Source organism: Brassica oleracea, chromosome C5 (assembly GCF_000695525.1).
Source record: "Brassica oleracea var. oleracea cultivar TO1000 chromosome C5, BOL, whole genome shotgun sequence".
Classification (NCBI taxonomy): Eukaryota; Viridiplantae; Streptophyta; class Magnoliopsida; order Brassicales; family Brassicaceae; genus Brassica; species Brassica oleracea.
In genome coordinates this window covers 46197022-46213740 of record NC_027752.1, presented here as the reverse complement: position 1 = coordinate 46213740, position 16719 = coordinate 46197022, and the positions used below count along the sequence as shown (strand labels likewise).

The following is a 16719-nucleotide window of genomic DNA, read 5'->3' as shown; positions in this document are numbered from 1 at the left end:
TTGGTCATCTGTTTTAGTTCCAGTAGGCGTAGTCGTTGGATGAATTCTTGTATTCGCTCTAGTTCTCTCATCATGCGTTGGAGTGAGATAAGATTGTTGTGTCTGTGTGGTTCCAGAAGGAACTTGATTGGTAATATCAGACAACATAATTAGCTCTCCTTCAATGGAATTTGTTGTTCTCTTCCTCTTATAACGAAGACGTTGAGCTATTGAGCGTGAACTTAACGAAATGGGTGGTTTCTGTGAGTTAGCTTGGGCTTAAGACAATAAAAAAAGATTCGTAATGCCCGACAATCCAATCTCAAGCAAACTAAATTTTACAGGATAATGAAGACTTACAGAAAATGTTATCAGTCGTTTTAAACCTCTGAGCTGGTCCCTGGTTCTAAATGTCTGGTAAAAAAAGATTAGTAATGCCCGACAATACATATAGCAGTAGGTTAATCGATGGTTCTAAATGTCTGGTCAAAAAATATCTCTCGTATATTCTTAATTCAATATAGGAAACCCTTAGAGTATTGATCAAGAAAAAATATTTAGAGATCGATATTGTTTGCGGTTGTTTACATATCTTAACAATATTTACAATTCTGTTGGTTTAGATATCTTTTTAACATAAATGAATTAAATGAAACAAATATTTGGGTAGTTATTACGTATGCTTCATGGGCAAGCTATTATGCTTCATGGGCAAGCTAGTATATTCTGATTCATTAAAGGGAAAATCGTTAGAGAATTTATACTGTTAAGATATGTTATACTGTTACCGAATTTTTGAATATCTGCTTGCCGTGGGTCATTTAAACAAATCGGTTAGGGAAAAATCGTTTGGGCCTACATTCAGGCGTGGGCCATTTCAAAAACTTTGACACAGAACGTGTTGATCGTAATTCACGTAAATACCCTTTATTATTCTTCGAAATGTAAGGAAGCATTAAAAAAGAAAGAGCAGAGTAAGGTAAAAAGGACAATAGGATCCTGCTTTAATAGTATAGATATTTATTGCAAGCGATTTTTTTTTAATATATAGGAAATATTTTTCTTATTTTAGTAAACAACAAAAAAACAAGAATTTTAAGAAAACAGCACGTTGCATTTCTCACCTACTCACCGGTCCAGCCGATTTTGAAAAAAACATATAGATAAAAGACTGACCATTATATACTCCTATCCTTACTTCTAAAATATTTGTATTTGTAGAAACCATATGGTTCTACAAATCATATCAACAATTACATATAGACTTTATGTATAATCAGAACATGGTGGTCAAACTATTTGGGCAGATAAGAGCAGGTAATCCACAAAGAGTATTGCTCTGTTTTCTGGAAAAGGGCATCGAGTTTGAAGTTATCCATGTCGATCTCAATACATTTGAGCAGAAAAAACCAGAATATCTTCTTCGTCAGGTAATCTTTTCTAATTATTATAGAGAAAGCAAATTGATTATATAGTCTACTTGCGTAGTTCTTATGTTCTATACTTGTGTTAGCCGTTTGGTCAAGTTCCAGCTATTGAAGATGGAGATCTGAAGCTTTTTGGTAAGATAATCTCTCCAAATTTATTAAAACTTAAGGTCGATTTATTTCTTGACTAAGTCAGAAGTTACTGAAAAGATAAATACTTTTTTTTTAATATATACTTCTTAACTTAAAGAATCACGAGCCATATCGAGGTATTACGCGACCAAGTATGCGGACCAAGGAACGGACCTATTGGGCAAGACCTTGGAGCAACGAGCCATCGTGGAACAGTGGATGGAAGTTGAGGCTAACTACTTCAACGTTGTGGTTCTACCTTTAGTTATAAACATCGTGTTTACACCCAAGTTCGACATTGCTTTGGTGGAAGAGCTAAAGGTCAAGCTCGATAAGGTCCTGGATGTATATGAGAACCAGTTAGCTACGAACCGGTACTTGGCTGGTGCTGAGTTCTCATTGGCTGATTTGACTCATATGCCCGGTATGAGGTATATAATGAATGAAGCCGGTTTGGGGAGCATGGTTACGTCTCGGGAGAATGTTAACCGTTGGTGGAATGAGATTTCGGCTAGACCGGCTTGGAAGCAACTTATGGAAATGGCTGCTTATTAAATAAGTTCTAGTGTATCATTGTTGGTTTATGATGATGATGTGGTATTCGGACCAAATAAGTTTTTTTTAACAGTTTCTGTCTCCCCTAAATAAAGTTTAATCTCATGTGTTATTGTCTTTATCACATAATGTTATTTAAAAAGACGCCTTGATAATTTGGACATTTTTGATAATCATAGAAATTAATTAGGATTATTTTATTACTAAATTAATGGTTTCTTTTGAGAATCCATAGAAGAAAAAAGGAGCACAACCACTAGGACACTTCTTGAGTGATCTCTACGCATATTAATATGACCAACTTTTGAAGAAAAATAATAACTGAAGAAACTTTGTGGAAATTGTAAGCTCATATCCATTAGTACTGGATTAGATGTATGATCGTTTGTTGGGCATTTACGTGTATACACTTAAGTTGGTTGAATGTTCCAATTTTATAACTATACTACAACGTAATTCCAACAAAAAATAACAAGAATGAGATTTATACATGTATATGTTAGTGTACAGTATATATAACCACTCTTTTCAGGGCGTATATAAAAATCAGTAATTGTAAGAAATCAGAAAAAAATCGTAAGATATTTGTAATATTGCTGAGCTATTAAACTAACAAGATTTAGTTTTATCTTCGTGATCTTCTCAGCTCTTTGTACCCAAGAATCGTTATCTTCTTCAATGAACAATATTCTCTCTTCCACATTGTGGTTAATGAGATTAATCTGAACTTTCAACGTGTGAGATGGTACGACTTGGTGATATAGAATCTTCGTCGTTTGATATGTCGAGATGAGCATTTGGTTGTTAACCCTAATTTCTTCTTCAACCACCTCAAATCCCGATGAATCTACGGCTTCATTTATATTCACGTCTTCTTCGTTACCTTTTACTCGATTTACGTTTTCCTCGTTATACATATCAAACGAGAAGAAGTCATCAATATCTATGTTGATATTGGTATTGTCTCCTGTAAATTAAGCGAGTTGTAGTTATCGTTAGATAAGAAAAATACCTAAACAATCTTGAATGCGAAACAAAATTTTATATCATACTCACCATGAAATCCAAGATCTTGGTCATTATCATCCAAAGTCAATATGATCTTCTGCTCTTCGATATAACCCTTTTAAGTTTTCATGCAAAAAAGTTTATGTAAGGCTGAAATATAAATAACGTGAAAGAAGACTATCTTTAAAAACTTGGTTTTATAAAATACCTGGTTCATATAATTATTTGACATTATTAATGGTTCATCATAGTTGCCTAAATGGATCACGTGATCACCAACGGTATTATTATAATGGTTGGAGTTACTTGCAGCGAAAGTAAAGTCCTCCAAAACGCCATGATCGTTGTTGTGAGTCGTACTCGTATTATAGAAATCGTAATTGCTGACCGCAGAGTTCTCTATACGCAACGGTGGTAGACATATATTGTGTTGTAACATTGAGCATTCGATCTCATTATTAACCTACGTGAACATATACAAAATGGTATTTCCATCATTAAAATAGTTATATACCTTTGATCATTATATTTTAATATGTTGATGGATTTATAAAAGTGTGATATATTACCTTATATGGAGTAGGGAACGGTGGATAAGAAGAACCATAGTATTGTGACCAGTTTTCGTTACTGGCGTTTGAATTAAAACGTCCGTTTCCAATTTGAGGTTGGAATGCGTTTTGAACTTGATGAGTAGTTGAACTGATCTCTAGATCTGAACAAGGGTCAAAACTCGAATTTCCACTCACATTTGACATAGCATGGATGTAAGAACGATGCTGATCTCTTGGCTTAGCTTCAATCACAATCTTTTTAAACACACGACAGAGTGCATATGCGTCCTGAAGAAAATGATAAATCTATTAGACTATATCCTCTAATAGTGTATGTATACCGTATACAGTATACGATAAGAGATTGATTAGTCGAATCAATTAGCTAGCCGACGCGACAAACCTGCATGCCGTATGCATAAGGCTCGCATTCATTTTCATCGAGTCGATATTCATGCATAACCCAACCGGTTCTAATACCATGTGGCGCGCGTCCACGGTAGTAAACTAATGTCTTTTTGGTTCCAATGGCTCGGTCTCTCCAACTAACACGGCGGTCTTTACCCGTAGCCTTCCAGTACCCGCCTTTAGTTGCTCGGTTTGTCCTGGAACCGTTAGGATACTTCCGGTCTCGTGGGCTGAAGAAGTACCATTCTTGGTCTTTGCTCGGAAGCAAGGACTTTCCTATCATTGAATTTATTATTCATCATTATTTTATACATCGTGTATTTATATGACTATATCTAATAAGAATTTGCCAATACATAATAAATCCAAAATTCAAGAGTATCTCAGTTAAACAATTGGCGTGTTTACAATTATAACTTGTCTTATTAAAAGCTTAGTTTAAATGAATAAAATAATTCTCTTAAAACAATGTTTATGAGCACTATTTTCCGTTGAAACCCAAAATTATGATTCAGTTTTAAACATTTACCTGAAATTTTAATAAATGAATATTGTAATTATGCAAAGAACAAACATGTACTATTCTCCGGCCGAAAATAAAGTATATATAGGGTTTCTTCATCATTGTTATATTCTTATTCTTTTCTTCAGCCTCTCTTGCTTCTATTGGTTATAGACTGACAAATAATAATTCTTAATTACAAAGGTTGTGAACTTAATCCAAATAAGTTTTGTTGAATTTAAAAAATAATAGTATAATCTAGTACGTTTTTTCTTTAACTTAAAATATCCTAGTTTGTAAAAGAGATTTAGATCTTATAGTACTAATGTAATAAATTATACTCATGCATACATGCACAGAGAAAATACAAATATTACCTGGCAAGTCCCATGGCTCGCACTTGTAGAGATCAACTTCAGCGATAACCTCAAGTTCGATTTCTAGACCGTTAATTTTTCTTTTCAGATAGTAGGTAATCAGCTCCTCATCGGTTGGATGAAATCTAAAACCTGGAGGTAACGAGACAGGAGCCATATACAAGTTATTCTCAGGGATTATTTTGCTTGGATCAGCTTCAAGAAAGAGAGGGACAATCAAGACTAGACACAAAGAAGAAGTTATTAAAGAACTGAATGTTTTGTATTCGTTGAGGGTTTGGAGATGGAGGTTATATATATAGAGGAGAAAAGACATAAGAAATAAAAAAGGGGAGCAAAAGTGAATAAAAGGGAAGGTCCCTATCCCAAAGCAACAAATATTATTAAGAATTATCTGAATATTTAAATTGTATGGAATATTTTTTTATTATTTTGTCCGACACATAAATAATGTGCTAATTCTAAGTTTTCTATTATAGATTTATATATACACACAACAAGAGGTTCTCACTTCTGAGGTTTTTGTTCGCATAATATACATTAATATTTAATAAGAACATTTTTATAACGTGTATTTGTTGTATTTTTCTTAAGAGTGGTAGAGAAACTCTGTTAATATATTTTGGAAGTTTTTGGATTTGCTGTTTTTAAACAACACGTTGTAAAATGAGACATAAAGTATGCTACAAAGAACATATCATCAACCGAATAGGTAATTAACATGACCACGAGGTGATTATGTAGTAAACCGGAATAGTCAATCGAAAATTGTCTCCCTAAATACAAAACCGTGTTTCTTTCATCAAGTTGCCTTCTCGATTATCCCATTCTTCTCCAAGTGTTGTCGGTCTGGAATAGGTATTTACACGTGTAAGAATTCTATTGGTTGCATGGAGATCGAATATTGGGTTACCCCAAAACTGTTCCAATCTCTCTTTTTCCTTTGGTCTTTGGCGGCACTTCTAACTGAAATAACTGTCTCTTTTCCTTCTCATTGCCACCGATCTACGTTCAGACCTTCTTTTAAAATTATATAGATGTTCCAATTTATTTGAGTTCTTATTTTTACATTTTCCCATTTATAAGTATATATCAGTTTCATTTTCTATATAATTAGCTCATCAGTTTCATACTCCTTCCGAATACGAATGTAAGATGTTTTATATTTTTATCTTGTATACAAATGTATGATGTTTTGAGATATAATTAATGTATTTATTTTTAAAATTTAAATATAAATTGAAAAGTAAAATTATGAGTGGTGAAATTTTATTGATATAATAAAAAAATAACAATTAAAATAGTGTATTTATTGTTTTTTAATATGTAAAACCTTAAACATCTTATATTTAAATCAAGATGGAATATATACTAATATACATCATATACATGGCTCGAACTAAAAAGAAGAAGTCAAATTTATAGGTCGATCCACCATTATAATCTAACTAGATTCGACGGATGAGACCCGACTCATATAACAAAAAAAAGACCAAAAAACATGTATGAAATATATGATCATGTGGGTCCATCAGTTGTGAACATGTGAAAAAATCCTTGGAAGCTATTGATGGGCCAACCATGGAGAATCACTTCTCAGCCTTTCTCATCATCGTCATAACCTTTTTCTTTCCTTATTCCAATTCCATATTCTCTTTCTATGTATCGTCATATATACATGTATCTTAAACATATCTACATATATACAAATAAAATGTGTACATACCCCAGCTTGACACATTTCCCTCACATGAATCCATCTTTAGGTTCTTTACTTCTTTCTTCATGGCGTTCACACACATCTCTATAAAACTACATTATCATATATTGGTTAGTTAAAAGACTAGTTCTCTGATTAGCCTTCTATTGAGATAGGGTGTATATACTAATAATGATACATAATAGATCGTAACACAACAGAAACTAGGAAATCATGTAAAATGAAACAACGTAACATGGATTGAAAATATTATGAGATATACGAGATCTCTCAGACTTATAGAACGAGAAGCGGTGAAAGGTATTACAGAAAGATATCAATTGTGTATATGTGTAAGCTAAAGATCCAAAGTTCATATACCAATACAAAACACTATATTCTAAATCGGAATGTGTCTCATTCTCCTGGTTTGCATGTATGTTACATCCATCCCAATTCCGAACGTCGTAGATTTTACATATATAAACTGTTCAAAATATATTGATAATCTGGTCAGTTTATATGGGCCATGCTCACAATACAACTGCACTTAAACACATGGGCTAGCATTATTTTCAACAATTTTGTTTAAACTTTAGGACTCTTATTACGCTTACAAAATAAGGCCCAACTATTGCAATTTAATAAATCTACTAAATTATAAAAGCAATCACGTGATATCAACCGCAGTGCGCACGTTAGAGTCATCTTTACTCTCGAGGCTAAGATGAGCTGAACAATGTCCGAGATCTTACAAAAAAATGGAAACTTAAAAAGAAATAAAAAGAAATAGAAAGAAAGAAAGAAGAAACCTACGGTTGTTCTGTTCCTTTCAATTTCACCAAGCTTTAATCTTTGCCTTCAATTCTATTTTCAACCAAACCTAACTCGTTAGCCCCCCTCCCTATCTATTTTAATTACAAAGAAAAAAAAAAAAAGAAATTTCGTTTGTTAATCTAAAGATCTAATAATCTTTAGATGTGTCTGAAACCTTCGATCGAAGAAGACAGATGCTAGGAGCGATCCACTTCGGAGTATTAGCAGCGTGTTTCGTCCTCTTCGTCCCCATGGCCATGGCAGGCTGGCACCTCAGCAGGCACAAGATGCTCTTCTTCAGCGGCGCTCTCTTCATCTCCCTCGCCGTCTGCGTCCACCTCACCCCTTACTTCCCTTCCGTCTCCGACATCGTCGCCTCCGTCTCCTCCGTCGTCGTCTACGATCACCGCGTCTCGTGCATCAACGAGGTGAACCAGATCGTCTGGGACGTTAGGCCTCGACCTAGGAACAACAACGGTTCTTCGAAGCTCGATTACTTCGAGAAGAATTGGGATTGGGTGAGATCGAGGAAAGTTCAGAGCTGCGAGTTTCAGAAGTTGGATAAGTTGGATGTCTCCGAGCTGTTGAACGGATCTTGGATCGTTGTCGCTGGTGATTCCCAGGCGAGGTTCGTGGCGTTGTCGTTATTGGGCCTGGTGTTGGGCTCGGGGTCCGAAGCTATGGGCTCGGTTAGAGAGGAGCTTTTCAAGAGGCATAGCGATTATAGTATTGTGGTTAAGGAGATTGGGATGAAGGTTGACTTCGTGTGGGCGCCTTACGAGAAGGATCTTGACGATCTCGTCGTGTCTTACAAGAAGAAGAACAAGTTTCCAGACGTTGTGATCATGGGGAGTGGGTTATGGCATATGCTTCACGTCAACAACGCGTCAGATTTTGGTTTCCAGCTGAAGGAGCTGAGGAGTCATGTTGAGTTGTTAGTCCCCGTGAGGACCAAGGGGGAAGAAGGAGGAGGAGGATCGGTTTCGGGGAGGTCTATGCATATGTTTTGGATAGGGATGCCGGTTTTGATCAACGGGATGTTGAATACTGATGAGAAGAAGGAGAGGATGAGTGATACGGTGTGGCATGAGTACGATAGGTCGTTAGGGGAGAGTAAGATCTTGCGTCAGATGGGCGGGCCGCTTGTTTTGCTTGATGTTCAGTCTTTTACTTGGAACTGTGGACCGCAGTGTACGCTTGATGGGATGCATTATGACTCTGCGGTGTATGATGCTGCTGTTCATGTCATGCTCAACGCGTTGCTTATCGAATCTAATCAAACTTTGTGAGAGATTGATTACAGGTTTTTTTTTTTCATTTCTTTTTAATGTTTGAGAGTTTTATTTGTAGAGTTTTAAAGAGAAATGGGATGTTCATAGGAGTTTTTTTTTTTACGACACGGTGATCCTTTTGGTCTAAATGATCTAAGTGAACTTACATTCTTGGTTATTGATTATAAATCTTTCGACTTTGAAGTTATATTATGCATTCTTTTCATTAGTAATGTAAACAACGAATAGATACCAAAATACATAGACTTGCCATCAAAAAATTCTCACTAGTAACAAAAAGAATCACGAGATATCTCGGTGTGTGTGTTACGGAGTCTCGAATTGTTTGCCTTCGAAGGTTTGTCCGTAATCCCAGTTTCTAGGAGCGACGTTGTAAGCTGTCACGGTTGATTTGTCACTAGAAGTTACTTCAAACGAGAGAGCTTGGTTCTTGAGATCGGCGTTGATGTGCCAGTTCTGTCCCCAGTTACGACCCATTGGTAACCACCCGGTTCTCGAACCTTTGATCTTCACAGCGGATATATCACCGGATCCGGCAACATTTGTGATCAGAACCGAAATGAAAATGCCTCCACCGTCTACTGTAAACCTAATGCTCCCTTCCTTTCTACAGTTTATCCTGTTTCGGCAAAACCAATGGTTATATGATCTGTAAAACTCTTACAGTCGCAAAACACTCCACAAAACCAATGAATCATAGTAGCATAAACCGGGAAAATCAGTGATGGCTTGGTTCCTAGAAGCAATCAGTTTCAGTCCTATCATTGATTCTTTTTTTTTCTTCTTTTTTAGTCAAATTCTACCATTGATTCTTATTCTATTTTCACAAATGGTTAATATACTCTTGGTTCCTAGAAGCAATCAGTTTCAGTCCTATCATTGATTCTTTTTTTTTTTCTTCTTTTTTGGTCAAATTCTACCATTGATTCTTATTCTATTTTCACTAATGGTTAATATACTCTTGCACTCTATAAACTAATCTTCCTATACACAACACATGATCAGCAAATACAACAATACGCCATTAATCCATTTCTATACCATAGTTGAATCTTGTTACACACTTGTCTCCTCTGTTAAGTAGAAACGATGGTCAGGGGTAATACAGTAATTTTCTAATTTAGGAGACCATGTACGGCAAACTCAGCTCATATAAAGCACAGAGCTGTCGACTAAATAAACGGAGCTGGGACACAGACTAAAATGAAGCATTAGCATTGGCCTCCAAAATTTTTTGAATTTTTTTATAGGTGGGCTAATGCTTTTTAATTATGAATATTTTTTTAATTAAAATTTCTATTAAATGTTTTATAACCCCTAAAATCTCAAATCCGAATATAAAAAACAAAATCAAAACCATCTCATCTCATAGCTTGAATGAATTGTTTAAAAAAATTCAAATTGAAAAAGAGGCCAAAAAGACAGAACTGCGCGTTCCGACAACCGCAAAAGCATCACTAAAGAAACGCGAATAAAGTTTGGGGATTTCGAGGAAACGCACCTTCGATACTGCACGGGCATGTTCCCAGCTTTCCAAATAGCGATCTTCTCAAACGCTTCGATCGGCAACACGAAATGTTTGTTCGGAGGGTTACAATGACCACCACCGTCGGGATCAAACCCGTAATTAGGAGCGCAGAAGTTCGTGGCGGTGACGATGATCGAAGTTCCAGGGATACACCAACGGAGATCATCGACACATCTGAGCTCGAAACAAGCGCCACAGATCTGACCACGCTCAAACAGAGTCTCGCTCAGACCAACCGTGGACATACCGTATCCAGATTTGACGAGATCTCCGTATCCACACGCACCGCCCACCAAGTCTCTAGGATTCGTGGCGGCGTAGTAGGTGGCTCGAGCTGGACGCCATTCGGAGACGGAGGAGGAAGATGGAGATGAGGTTGAGGATGAGTAGTGGGAAGTCGCCGGAGGAGATAGTGCGGCGAGGAGGAGAAGGAGGAGAAACAGTTGCATCTCCGGCGAGAGTGTTAGAGGAGAAAGTGCGAAGTGTGATTAGTTTTGTTCTCTTTTTGTGTGTTGTCTTTACTCTTTTAGTGGAAAACATTTTGCTTTTACTCGTTTGTCGGTTTCTTGAAATGACTATAGTACCCTATATCTAAAGAAAAAATTAAGCTCAAATCACATCCAGATGTGGACATGTTTGAAGTTAACAGTTTATCGGTCAACTAAGTTGTGTCGGAACAAAAATTTTATTTATTTATTTTTTATGTACTAATTAAATATTACTCTTTCTAAAATTTTCACATTTATTAAGAATATAACAAATATTTACAATTTAATTTATAATTTATTTTTAATACACTTTCCAATAATTAACCATAATCAATTTAAATATTCATTTTTTCAAAAATACTTTAAAAATATAAAAAAATATTTTTGTGGAACATGAATAAACTCTAAAAAATCTTATTTTCATGAATGAAATATTAATATACGAGCCATTTTGTTTCAGTTCGAATCGCGTAAAATAGTTATACATACATGAACTTTAGTATTACCATTTTTACTATATGTTTGTTAGCAAAAAAATAAAAAAACGTTTTTACTATATGTGTTTATATTCATAACTTACCAACACTCTGCAGTTTTATTCTTTTCTTTTCATAATCTTCATTCAGTAAAAGTGGCTTTGATAATGGCTTCCAAGTGTCGTCTCTTATGGATAATATAATGTCCACCATCAGGAACTTCATGGAACTTTACCCATGGCAAGCTTAAAATTTGTCTGTATATAGAGTAAAACATATCGTGAAATTTGTTTGTATTCTTCGAGTCCACACCATATATGAACCGACCCTTTGTTACTATCGAGAACGGATTGCTCAGCTCGGTTGGATCAAACTCCCAATTACCATAACCCACGATGATGTCTCTCGTTAATTGTGTTCTCACATGTTCACCTTGTCGTAAAGCAGACTCCTGTATAAATATAGCTTTCATGAGTGCCTTTTTTTCTTTCAAAAGTGAGTTGATCATAACTTTGAAATCAGCTTAAAAGATATTTTAATCCATCTATATATATGTATACCATGATATATGAGTGTTTTGTATGCATTTCCGCGAGTTCTAAATCACGTTTGGTCATAGTATCTTTTGGATTCCGGCTATTTGGAACCATTTTTGAGCCATCCACCAATATAACAACCATGGACAGTAGTGTGCGACGCCTAGAGTCAGTTGAAACCCAACTGGCAGTCTCCTCATCGCTGCATTCAAAAGGTTTTGAGGCACACGTCTCCACCAAAATTTTATTAACGGAACCAAGCTCCACTTAACCTGGAAGTATTATTAGAAGCATTCACATAAAGTATTTTTTTTATCAACATGTGTCTTTATGTAAATGTGTAATATATAAGCGTTAGTTTTAATAAATATTGATTCACAAATTATAAATCAATTTTCTTCATAGATATATTACCTATGTGAAATGTGTTTGAGTTATGCAACCGTAAACAGGGTAAGCTCCAAGTGACATCCCCACAACATGGAACTTTGGACTGATTTACAATTTATCAGTAAGTTCTTCGATATCGTATGTATCCGTTTTAAGCGTTCGTAATGGATTTTATTTTTGTTCACAACATGATTTTCATTGATAATCTTAACCGACTACAAATGAAAATGCAGCATCCAACATATGATGTGCAATCCGTTCGAAAATTTGAAGAGCAAACCAAACAAAGCAACATAAAGATAGATACACAAATTTGCAAAAAAAAAAAAAAAAGATAGATACACAAACTTAAAAAAGTTTGATAAGGCGTTGGAAGTGTTTTCGAAGAGTTCGTAATGGATTAGGATCACTTTCTCCGTAACCAGCTCTGTCGAAGAGTAAAAAGTATATCTTATATAAAAACAACCATTAAATTTTTAAATGTACTCCCTCTGTTTCAAAATAGTTGATGTTTGGTTCGATGCACAAGAATTAAGAAATACACTTTTACCTAAAAAATAGCATTTAAAATATAAACTAAAACAAATTGAACCAATCATGAAAAAAACTATAAAACATCATTGGTCACATAATTTTCAATAAAGCTAAAACATCTTAAACTCTCCAAAACATCATCTATTTTGAAACGGAGGGAGTATCATTTAATTCTAACGTTTATAGCTGTGTGGTGTATAAATCAACGTCCTTGGAATTTCCATTTCCGTGGATGATTATGATTTTGTTTTTGGCTTTGTCCTTCGTAAATCCTAATTCTTTGTACGCTAAATATCTGCCATCATTGAGCTTGATTCTTGGAGATATCTCGGAAACATTTTCCGGCAATGGAATCGGCGGCGGTGGTATTATGGACTTGTAGATATAATAGCTTACCAATCCCACAATCCCATGTAGAATCAACATTATTTGGCCTGTAGACAATACATGCGATAACATTGCTAATCTCATGTATTTGCTTTGAAATCTCATGTATTGAATCTGACATATCATAGAAATCTATTGTTTAGAAGAATAGTTTTTTTTATATCTTGAATGTATATATTTGTACGAACTTCAGAATCAAGAAACAAGAAATCTATTAACTTATTTACAAAAAAAAGAAAAGAACTCTATTAACTTATATTTTAATCGTTTATTCATTTTGAACCCAAAAAAAAACATTCATACATACAACTTTCGGTGCCCTTGAAGATCAGCGAGTGATAATGGTCACTGAAAGTTAATGTGGCCCGTGAGGAAAAGAAAACCGACGTGATGACAGGAGATGGCAAGTTAATGCGGTAAGCTAACGTGAAGTAATAGAATCTCTTGCCCAAACAACTAAAATAATATTATAGTTCTTTTTCTTTTGCTGGCAAGCTGACCTCTTTTGTTACACATGTATTTCATTCTTTTCTCCTTTGTTACACGTATATGTCGCGTATCCACATTTTCAGTTTTGAATTTATTATTACGGATTTTGGATTAATAAAAGAGTGAATTGATAGCTACTATAAAGATTTAAAATTATCCTTCATAAATTTTGCTTTAGAAAATGAAAACATAAATTCATATTGCATCTTTGGTTTGTATTTATTACTGATAAAATAGCTAATCCCTCTACAAAGAATGTTATTTTGACGGTTTTTCACACATATTAGAAATAACTAAAATATATTATGTTTTTATAGATTACACTATTTAACTAATAATATTTAAGATAAACAAAGGCTCCAAACCTCTTTGAACATCATCATACGTTAGTGGAGGATGCAACTATGCATTAAAACAATATTGTCGTACTTTTTGAAATTTTATCAAAATCTATGTGTTAACCCCTACGAAAATATTGAGTTTTTGGTAAATGTTTTATATATTAAAGCCTATAATCTTTAGTGTTTTAAAATTTCTAACCACATTCTACATTTTTATTAATGTATTTTAAGATTTTTTTTTCATGGTATAAGGGAATCGTTATAATTTTGTTATCAATTAATTAAGTAAAACTTCATAATACTCCCAAAATCGATGGAATAACAACTAAAAAATCACTATTTGCCTGAAAAACGGAGAACACAAAGGCTCCAAACCTCTTTCAACATCATTATATGTTACTGGAGGATGCAACTATGCATTAAAACAATATTTTCGCATTTTTTAAAATTTTCTCGAAATCTATGTGTTAACCCGTACGAAAATATTAAGTTTTTGGTAAATGTTTTATATACTAAGCGTATAATATTTAGTGTTTTTTTAAAAAATTTCTAACCACATTCTAAATTCGTATTAATGTATTTAAAGCTCTTTTTCATTGTATAAGGGAATCATTATAATTTTTTATCAATTAATTTAATTAAACTTCATAATACTCCCTAAATCGATGGAATAACCACTATAAAATCACTACTTGCTTGAAAAACAGAGACAACAAATGCTCCAAACCTCTTTGAACATCATCATACGTTAGTGGAGGATGTAACTATGCATTAAAACAATATTGTCGTATTTTTGAAGTTTTATCAAAATCTATGTGTTAACCCCTACGAAAATATTGAGTTTTTGGTAAATGTTTTATATAATGAAGCCTATAACCTTTAGTGTTGTTTTAAAATTTCTAACCACATTCTGCATTTGTATTAATGTATTTTAAGCTCATTTTCATGATAAAAAGGAATCGTTATAATTTTTCTATCAATTAATTTAGTAAAACTTTATAATACTCCATAAATCGATAAAATAACCACTATAAAATCACTATTTGCTTGCAAAACGGAGATAACAAAGGCTCCAAACCTCTTTGAACATCATCATATGTTAATGGATAATGCAACTATGCATTAAAACAATATAGTCGTACTTTTTAATATTTTCTCAAAATCTATGTGTTAACCCCTACGAAAATATTGAGTTTTTGGTAAATATTTTATATACTGAAGCTTATAATCTTTAGTGTTGTTTTAAAATTTCTAACCACGTTCTACATTTTTATTAATGTATTTTAAAATTTCTTTCATGGTATAAGGGAATTGTTATAATTTTTTATAAATTAATTTAGTAAAACTTCATAATACTCCCTAAATCAATGGAATAACCACTATAACATCACAATTTGCTTGAAAAACGGAGACAGCACAGCCTCCAAACCTCTTGGAACATCATCATACGTTAGTGGAGGATGAAACTATGCATTAAAACAATATTGTCGTATTTTTTGAAATTTTATCAAAATCTATGTGTTAACCCCTACGAAAATATTGAGATTTTGGTAAATGTTTTATATAATGAAGTCTATAATCTTTAGTGTTCTTTTAAAATTTCTAACCACATTCTACATTTTTATTAATGTATTTTAAGATTCTTTTCATGGTATAAGGGAATCGTTATAATTTTTTAATCAATTAATTTAGTAAAACTTCATTATACTCCCTAAATCGATGGAATAACCACTATAAAATCACTATTTGCTTAGAAACGGAGACAACAAAGGCTCCAAACCTCTTTGAACATCATCATACGTTAGTGGAGGATGAAACTATGCAATAAAACAATATTTTCTTATTTTTGAAAATATCTCAAAATCTATGTGTTAACTAACCCTTACGAAAATATTGAGTTTTTGATAAATGTTTTATATACTAAGCCTATAATCTTTAGTGTTGTTTTAAAATTTCTCACCACATTTTACATTTTTATTAATGTATTTTAAGTTTTTTTCATGGTATAAGGGAATTGTTATAATTTATTTAACAATTAATTTAGTAAAACTTCATAATAGTCCCTAAATCGATTGAATAACCACTATAAAATCACTATTTGCTTGAAAAATAGAGACAACAAAGCTTCCACACCTCTTTAAACATCATCATACATTAGTGGAGGATGCAACTATGCATTAAAACAATATTGTCGTATTTTTTGAAATTTTATCAAAATCTATGTGTTAACCCCTACGAAAAATATTAAGTTTTTGGTAAATATTTTATATATTGAAGCCTATAATCTTTAGTGTTTTAAAATTTCTAACCACATTCTACATTTTTATTAATGTATTTTAAGATTTATTTCATGGTATAAAGGAATCGTTATAATTTTGTTATCAATTAATTAAGTAAAACTTCATAATACTCCCTAAATCGATGGAATAACCACTATAAAATCACTATTTGTTTGAAAAACGGAGACAACAAATGCTGCAAACCTCTTTCAACATCATTATATGTTACTGGAGGATGCAACTATGCATTAAAACAATATTGCATTTTTTGAAATTTTCTCGAAATCTATGTGTTAACCCGTACGAATATATTGAGTTTTTGGTAAATGTTTTATATACTAAGCGTATCGTCTTTTGTGTTTTTTTAAAATTTCTAACCACTTTCTAAATTTGTGTTAATGTATTTAAAGCTCTTTTTCATTGTATAAGGGAATCATTATAATTTTTTATCAATTAATTTAAATAAACTTCATAATACTCCCTAAATCGAGGGAATAACCACTATAAAATCACTATTTGCTT

At 33.4% G+C, this 16719-nt stretch overlaps 4 protein-coding genes and 1 pseudogene across 4 annotated transcripts; 2 read left to right on the top strand and 3 right to left on the bottom strand.

Annotated features, from left to right (window-relative positions):
* The first annotated feature begins 1165 nt into the window (after positions 1-1165).
* On the top strand, positions 1166-2217 carry LOC106294469 (glutathione S-transferase F11). Its single transcript, XM_013730029.1, has 3 exons — positions 1166-1409; positions 1493-1541; positions 1657-2217. The coding sequence occupies exons 1-3, from the start codon at positions 1248-1250 to the stop codon at positions 2091-2093; spliced, it is 648 nt and encodes a 215-aa protein (XP_013585483.1). The 5' UTR covers positions 1166-1247; the 3' UTR covers positions 2094-2217.
* Positions 2218-2621: 404 nt separating this feature from the next.
* LOC106293716 (NAC domain-containing protein 45-like) lies at positions 2622-5190 on the bottom strand. Its single transcript, XM_013729375.1, has 6 exons — positions 4943-5190; positions 4059-4339; positions 3671-3943; positions 3310-3564; positions 3150-3216; positions 2622-3060 (listed from the first exon to the last, which is right to left on the bottom strand). The coding sequence occupies exons 1-6, from the start codon at positions 5097-5099 to the stop codon at positions 2657-2659; spliced, it is 1437 nt and encodes a 478-aa protein (XP_013584829.1). The 5' UTR covers positions 5100-5190; the 3' UTR covers positions 2622-2656.
* A 2165-nt stretch (positions 5191-7355) lies between these two features.
* LOC106296004 lies at positions 7356-8945 on the top strand. Its single transcript, XM_013732042.1, has one exon. It carries the CDS (start codon positions 7652-7654, stop codon positions 8744-8746), a length of 1095 nt encoding a protein of 364 aa, XP_013587496.1. The 5' UTR covers positions 7356-7651; the 3' UTR covers positions 8747-8945.
* A 69-nt stretch (positions 8946-9014) lies between these two features.
* LOC106296005 (expansin-A13) lies at positions 9015-10786 on the bottom strand. The gene is made up of 2 exons (XM_013732043.1): positions 10251-10786; positions 9015-9368 (listed from the first exon to the last, which is right to left on the bottom strand). The coding sequence occupies exons 1-2, from the start codon at positions 10724-10726 to the stop codon at positions 9056-9058; spliced, it is 789 nt and encodes a 262-aa protein (XP_013587497.1). The 5' UTR covers positions 10727-10786; the 3' UTR covers positions 9015-9055.
* A 597-nt stretch (positions 10787-11383) lies between these two features.
* LOC106292433 lies at positions 11384-13127 on the bottom strand (annotated as a pseudogene).
* Positions 13128-16719: the final 3592 nt, after the last annotated feature.

Excerpts from the sequence above, each read along its gene's own strand:
- LOC106293716 (XM_013729375.1), bottom strand. The coding sequence starts at position 5,099 with ATGGCTCCTGTCTCGTTACCTCCAGGTTTTAGATTTCATCCAACCGAT. Across the intron at positions 3,565-3,670 it reads CGTTCCCTACTCCATATAAG|GTTAATAATGAGATCGAATG; the intron begins GTAATATATCAC and ends ATGTTCACGTAG. Across the intron at positions 3,217-3,309 it reads CAAATAATTATATGAACCAG|GGTTATATCGAAGAGCAGAA; the intron begins GTATTTTATAAA and ends AAAACTTAAAAG.
- LOC106296005 (XM_013732043.1), bottom strand. The coding sequence starts at position 10,726 with ATGCAACTGTTTCTCCTCCTTCTCCTCCTCGCCGCACTATCTCCTCCG. Across the intron at positions 9,369-10,250 it reads ATGCCCGTGCAGTATCGAAG|GATAAACTGTAGAAAGGAAG; the intron begins GTGCGTTTCCTC and ends TTGCCGAAACAG.
- LOC106294469 (XM_013730029.1), top strand. The coding sequence starts at position 1,248 with ATGTATAATCAGAACATGGTGGTCAAACTATTTGGGCAGATAAGAGCA. Across the intron at positions 1,410-1,492 it reads CAGAATATCTTCTTCGTCAG|CCGTTTGGTCAAGTTCCAGC; the intron begins GTAATCTTTTCT and ends TACTTGTGTTAG. Across the intron at positions 1,542-1,656 it reads TGGAGATCTGAAGCTTTTTG|AATCACGAGCCATATCGAGG; the intron begins GTAAGATAATCT and ends CTTAACTTAAAG.
- LOC106296004 (XM_013732042.1), top strand. The coding sequence starts at position 7,652 with ATGCTAGGAGCGATCCACTTCGGAGTATTAGCAGCGTGTTTCGTCCTC.